Here is a 7,405-nt window from a genome sequence, read left to right as displayed (position 1 = left end):
CCGATTCACGCTTTCTCCTTTGAGATTTAAGATGCGGCACAATTTACTTAAGCAAAATGTGCTAAATGAAATGCATGGATATAGCCAGGCCTGTTTCATGTAACATATCTCACTGTGTAAGGCAATGTATTTTTAAACAAGTCAGTACAATGGGGTATTTATGATTTCTGAAGCGCAAGCGTTAAAGTTGTGAGGTTTTTCCATCTGAATGAAGCAAGTGAAGTAGATTTTGGGTTGAGTGCAAATATTTGCGACATTTGCAACAGCTACATGGTTTAACTCAGGAATGCACACCCGCTGACCTTCAGCTATCTGCCAAACAATCTCCAAAAGAAACTTGCAGCTCAATATATTTCACTTCACAACTGATAGGCAGGGGAGTTGGTAAAATATTATATGATGTCCGCATGTGCTTTTTGTTTCTAAAAGGACAATTAAAAATGCATAGCCAAACTTGTCTGAAACTTACTGAAATGACGTTGCGAGACAACTGTTAATGGTGCGAGGACAGCACTGGGGTCCCAGAGGTACTCGCTTCTCTCTGGTCTCCATTGCTCTGTTAAGACACTGAACAAGTTTGTCCTGTCTGCACTGCAAATATGTAAAGAATAATGCAAATCCAAGTACAATTTAACCACTAGCATGGCTTATGACGCGTTATATGCAAAGGTTTTTTAATTGTGTAGTTGCTTCATGGAGTCAAAAGATCACAATTTGGTGAATCAGCATTCAAGGTTTACGCAGTATAGGAAACGTGCAGATCGGCATTCTGCGCGCTGGACCGTGCGAGTTCGTTGCGCTCCATGTGATGATGTGTATCTTGACTGTAGGCTAATATCCGGGTTGGTGGAGAGGCGGAGGGAGTGACGCTACGGTGATTTCCATTTTAAAAACGCTAGAATACGAGCACGGAGTAATCGCCGCAGCAAGGAAAATAATCATAATCGTAACTAGGAATATGATTGTGCCGGTTGGACGAAGCAGACGACAAAACCGTCAGCGGAATATGGATGCTGAATTTTCGAAGTTCGTGATTTAACTCACGAGTCATACACTGCGCTGTTTTCACTGATGATATAGCGAACAAAACCTAGTTTATCCATCCCACTACTATAACTAGCATGGAAAACGCATTCAGCGGTGCACATCCCGGGACTAGCAAGACCAACTCCGTGTTCTCTGCGGATCGTGCGAACTCCGCTAGAAAGATCGGGAGAACACACAGCCCGGGCTCGGTGTCAGTTGGTAGTCCGGCTGGAGGGACCGGGAATCGGGGACGAGTATCGGGTAACAGCCTCGGTCTGCAGCAGGCACACAAGGGGCACCTGGAAGGAGTGCTGTGTAAATACACGAACCTGCTTCAAGGCTGGCAGAACAGGTATGAATTATTTGATCCATACGCAAGTTGCCATATCATCCATTGGCAACTTTGCCAGTTCGGTCAGTGATGGATTTGCCGCTACTGGTTGGGTATCTAGCCAGTTGTTTCCACACTTGCTTTTGCTGATTTGACCTAGCTAGCTTGCGTGCTAGTGCAATCAAGCTGGAAGGGGGTGGTGCTCTGTTTTGACTTGGTAAACGTCAGCCAGTTTGTTAGTTTTGCGGTTGACTGTTTATTTTGGAGACACGTTTTTATACATTTGCGCAGAACTGTAGGTTACGCCATCCTCTTGAAGACACGGCGTTTATCAAAAGATTGATGAAAATAAGCAATATGCAAAGGCTGTATGACCAAAATAATAGCATTCCAGCAGAGTCTAGTGGTCAGTCTACGCGACTTGGGGCTATGCCCGATTCGCTTGAATGGAAAGGGCTTCATAACCACCTTTATGGGTGTCTGCGGCCCGCATGATCATATGTGCATCCTTCACCGGTAGCCTACCTAGTATGTCAAAAAGTTCATTTTTTACGTACGCATTTGGTAACGTATGAAAGTAACGTTTTAAAAAATATTTAGAAATTTGCCTAGTTGCAATATAAGCTTTTAGGAACAGAATCAGTCTAACCAAGAATAGTGTAACGTTAGCGGATTCCAATGCCCTGTTTTTGGACAAATCCTATCTCCAGGAATGTTGACCTGATAAGTGCTGACCGAATAAGAACTGCTGGTCAGAATACTTTACAGTCTACCAAACTTTGTTAGACTGTAAAAATAAGATTCTAACACTAAGATTTATTGGAATAGAATAGTCTCCCACTCATTAACAAGGAGAGCAACCTCTCCCTCGTGCTTATGTCCATTTAGTTGTTATTTTATTTAGTTACTGTCCCTCATAGCTCCAGTTATTAATTTGTTGACTTAGTGTATTTATGCAGTGTGAGAGACCTGATTTTGCAATGTAGCCCGCAATTTTATTACGCGTGTTGATAGGTGGTCAGAGATAAAAAAGTAATATTCCAGTGTTATTTACTAAATAATGGAAAAAATAAAATAAAATATTAAATAACCACTGTTCAAACTGCTTTGAAGTGAACGACATTGTCATACTGTTTTTTTCAAGTTTTGCAATATTCAATACACAAAGTTAAACTGATATGTTTGGAAAGATATATGAAGCTGGCGGTTAAATACATTTTAAGAGCGTTATTTACAAATACGATCCTTGAAAACCCCATTGAAGGTAACTGAAAAGTCTTACATTTGAATTTTTGCATTACATACTACAGAAGCCCTGAATATTATTGCGCAAACCCAAGATGCTTCTCATCCTGAGCAAGCTGTGTACCTATGAAAAGCCAAGTGATCAGAAAGATTAATGTGAGTGGCGCGGAAAGAGCGCTCATTGAGAAATCAAGGCATATTTCACGTCCTTTGGAATAGGACCCAAATGCTTAATGAGTGTAGTGTAAATAAATGGTGAGCAAGGTGACTTAAATTGACTGAGCTGCGACCAGTAATGAACTGATGTCTTTCTATAGTCCATTTAACAAGAGATCATGCCAGAGCCTGTCAGTAGTTTGTGTTTACCTGTTGAGACTGCAGATCTGTTGTGCAAACAGTGTGCTTACCTCCTTGCATTGTTGTGCATGGTCTGAAAATGTATTTACTGGTAGATTTGTGCAGGGAGGTTTGGTGTGTAGGAGGGTTGTTGTAGTAGTGTACAAGCAGGAGGGTCTCTGGACGAATGTTAATCCTGCAGCTTATTGTAAGAAGTAGGCCTGTCACTAAGCAAATGTAAAAAGGAGTTAAAGGGGTGATCATGTAAGGGAGACCGGGGCACAAACTAACACGGGTCATGTTGAAACATGGGAATTTTACATAGTTGCGCCTGAACAAGAAATATGTATTTGCCTTTACTTGTGTAGGCTATTAATGCAGCACGCTTCTTATGTGTGAGTGTCGAGACGATTCAAAAACGTCATCAAGAATTATTAACGAGTGTTTAAAAAAAAAAAAAAAAAAATCACAATTCAAGTGTTTATTTTTTAGCCAAAGTGTTTTTCGATTAATTAATGCTATGTGTACGCCACGGACTCCAAATATATGTAATTTTAAATCATTGTCTTGTGGTCTAAAAGATTGTGTAGCTTTGACACATGAGACTAGCAAGCGGAAACTGTGAGTCATGAATACCAATAGCATAACGCGGGGCACGCTGTAATGCTGTGTTATAACATGCCCCCACCTATAGTAAATGCAGCCGCAATAGCTTTTCAAAAACGGTGTATATTTCATTTGTTACCGTTCACTTGTTCTGTCCTATATAGGCTAGCATAGACAACGAGGAGCACTCGCTCTTATCCATGTCTTCAGGGACATTCATCACACACTAATGGTATCATATGCAGTTAGGCAACGTATAGGCCGTTTCAACACGACGAGTATCCAAGGTGAAGAATGTAACTGGAAAGAAATGTTGCATTCACCTACCTTGCATTAAAGCAAAGTTCTAACATTTTTACTTCCGTTACTTTTGAGCGAACTGTAATTAACAGGATTGTCCAAGAACTGTACCGATGGTCTATAATTGTATTAAAAACATGTGTCTTGTTTGTGGGTGACATATATTTATGCTAATATGTGTATATATATTTTTTAAATAGGTGAAAACCTGACAGTGTTTGGTTGTGCTCCGGTCTCTGCTCAGACTCTAAAGCTCAGACTTTGTTTTGTCATGGAAATCTGTAATGGATGGAGACATTCATCACGCGCAGTGCAAAAGTTTGCTGCCTTTCTGCTTCTTCTTTATAATGTATACTGTAGTTCTTCTGCAGTAAATTCTTGTATCCTCCATGGAGCCAAATTCTGGTAGGATATAAAATACAACACTGAAAGACCTTGGTCTTGAACAACATGAAAAGTGCAATGTGAAAGAAACTAAAAATGTACTTATTTGTACAATTCTGAATAGTTCTTGCATTGTCTCCATCTCCAATTAAATTATGTTTCAAAGCCTGAAAGATGGTGGTTTGGGAGTTGAAATATAGGCTTAATCTTTACTTTGTAGAAATGACTTCACTCTGGGTTTATGGTTTTACTGACATTTTATGTACGGTGGATGTGTGGAGAGAACAAACAGGATGTAGCCTAGTGTTTATTAAGGATTCTTTAACTGGAACACTGCACAAAAAGTGTAAAATGGAAAAATCATTGACTTTCTGAAACCAAAGCGGTGACCTACAGCACATCATCTGGAAATTTCTCTTGACAGGAAAGCTTTCCCAACGGATATTTTGATATTCTCTTTAGTAATTCTATTCTGCCAGGTAGGCCTACATAAAATGGTGGTGAAGAATGAGGTCAGAGTATGCGATGCTGGGCATGTACTTTTATTGATAATTATCCTGAACCTCATTTTGATTGATAGCTTTGAACGATTAACGTAAACAAGCATGTCAGTGTAAATAAGGATCCACCATAAATAGAATTCATGAAATGTGATAGCAACGTCTTTTTCCATTTTATTTGAAATGAATGTAATGACTGAATAACTAAAGCATCATAGCAGCAACAGCATCAGCAGCAACATCCATTGCAGAAAACTCACCTGCAAATGTGTACTTTTCACTAAAATTGCCAAATTTGTTAATCAGGATCTATTTATCAATTTAAAAGTACTGTCATTGTTTTCCCTATTCGTTTATGATATTTTTGAAGTGTAGGCTGTGACATTTCATTCTGCTTTGGTACATCAATTGTTTCTCACTTGGGGTGAATTAAAACACATTTATTTCACACATTTGACTAATTGGGGATTAAACAGCACTGACATCACCTAAATCTCCAGACTCAATCATTTGCTTCTTTGTTTCTATTTTCAAAAGAGTATCTGGTGCTTGATTATCTGTGCCTACTGATAGTTTTTTTTATTTGTTTCCTCTGCCAAGAGATATTTGTTTTGTGATGGCACAATGCTACAAAAAAGAAAATGGTTTTTAGATTATCTCTGCACGTTATTGTCTTTTCAAGTCACACATTTTGTGTGGTGTGGGTCCCAAGTGGATAGCAATATAGCAGTACCTGAAATTTTCTGTGGGAGTGCTGCAATTTAGCAGAGTATGGAGTGAGAGATATTGTCACACGCTACTGTGATATTGATAAAGTAATAACCAACCTCTACTGACTTAATCTGCATTATATGAACTCACATATTTTATTTTTCAGTCAACACTCAGAAGTTAGTTCTGACAAATGACCAGATGTACTTTCTGGTTATGCGAGAGTGAGGCTTCCTAAACTGAAAAGGGTAGATTCAGCCATTGCGATTAATGGCTCACTGCTCTGAACCTATCACGACTGTCTGCTGGGGATAGGAGTCTTTTGAATGGTTCATTCAAGTCAGTAACTGACAGCATGTAGTTGCTCCACCCATTTTGGAGCTCATTCACCTTACAAGTACCAGTTTATTTATGTAGTTTCTTTCTCATCTCTTCCTTGTCGTTCTCAGTGGAACAGCTCAATGACGCAGTGAATCATCGTTCTAAGTGTGATTCTTTATTGACATTACCCTGATGTGAATCGCTGATATGAGATGAAAGTCCACATGGGAAGAGCCATCACTCACATTTTTAAGTTTCCAACCATTTTGTGGGCTCGCACTTAGACACAGAAAGTTGACAAGAGTGGGCAGGACTTTCACTGCTGCTTGTTTGTGTTGTAAACAGTTATTTGGCAGTGTGCTGGAGAAGGCAACAACCTGGCTTTCGTCTGTTCTTCACTGTACTGAAACTCCTTATTGTGATGTTTATTTCTCACTCAGCGGCAACTGTGACATGTCTGGTTACACACATTACTGTGATGATGAATCACCATGTTGGATCCCCTTCTTGTTATTTGGTGTTATTTATTCCAGTGGCAAAACAAATGGCATTATTAAATGCGTAGATTACATGTCACTCCTTGCCTGGCTGGATGGATGTTTAATGAAGCAATTGTGGCTAAGTAAACGGCTGAACATTGTCGTAGTAATATCAGACCTGGGGCTGTAAACCAGTAACTCTCTAGTCACATGTTTATATCACTAACCTATTACTTTAGGAGTAAGGTAATGTACTTTACCTGTATAACCTCATAGATAGCTCAGTTAACTGGTCTTCAAATTCTATAGTGAAATGTCTGGTACATGGGCAGGACCAATGTTTGAGAGCTGTGGACGTGTGTCAGTGTCTTACTGTGTGATTAAGCAAAATGTTATGGGTTAATCGGTAGTTACTGTACATGAAATGACTATAAACATTTTAAATATAACACATACACACACGCACACACATGCAGACACGTGTTGATAAAGAAGAGGGCGGACTGTGGGGCTGTATGTGTTTGTCACTCGAGTTGAGAGAGGACCTTGTGTGTCCTTTTGGGCTAATGAGGTGCACAGTTTTCATTATAACCATTCCCATTTCAGTATCTGGTTCAGCGGCCATAGTATAGAGGGGAAGGGGACCGTACAAGCTCTCTATGGCCATTCAGTGGGAAGTATTGCCACCTACATCACACACCCGGCTCATTGCCGTTGATGAGTCCTTGGATAACAGGCTGGGCCTTCACAGCTGAACCTCAGTTTTGATGCAGATGTTATGAGATGCCAGGATTTAGTTAGTGCTGCTGCTGTTTATGTTGTTATGCCAGGGACAGATGCTAATGAATCCCTCGCTCAGGGCCAGGATTAATTTAAACTGTGTCCCACTTGCACATCAGTGACTCTTAACACTAGGTTAATAATTAACCTAGTGTTAAGAGTCAGACATTCTTGACCCTATCCTGCAGCCAAATAGCATGTAGTAAAAAAAAGTCCCATGACTGAGTGATATTAGTCATTAGTGTTTTTACTGTGATTTTTGATTTTGAAGTCTAAATAGGCCTAATTGTTTTATTTCCGGTGGATGTAGACAAACAACTCACTAAACTCAAATAAATGAATGTATATCTGTACAAATGCTATTGTAAGGATATTTTGAGTGGTTT

General features: G+C 39.7%; 1 protein-coding gene across 1 annotated transcript in view; it reads left to right on the top strand.

Moving 5' to 3' along the window:
• The first annotated feature begins 728 nt into the window (after positions 1–728).
• The window catches only part of LOC118234465 (oxysterol-binding protein-related protein 10-like), a 59,966-nt gene continuing 53,289 nt past the window's right edge, over positions 729–7,405 (top strand). The window contains exon 1 of the mRNA XM_035431007.1: positions 729–1,378. Coding sequence (XP_035286898.1) covers positions 1,122–1,378 — 257 coding nt within the window. The 5' untranslated portion in view covers positions 729–1,121. The remainder of the gene's footprint in view (positions 1,379–7,405) is intronic.

The sequence above is a fragment of the Anguilla anguilla genome, chromosome 8 (assembly GCF_013347855.1).
Source record: "Anguilla anguilla isolate fAngAng1 chromosome 8, fAngAng1.pri, whole genome shotgun sequence".
Taxonomy (NCBI): domain Eukaryota; kingdom Metazoa; phylum Chordata; class Actinopteri; order Anguilliformes; family Anguillidae; genus Anguilla; species Anguilla anguilla.
Note: the sequence above shows the minus strand (reverse complement) of the source record. Positions and strands in the feature narration are given on the sequence as shown.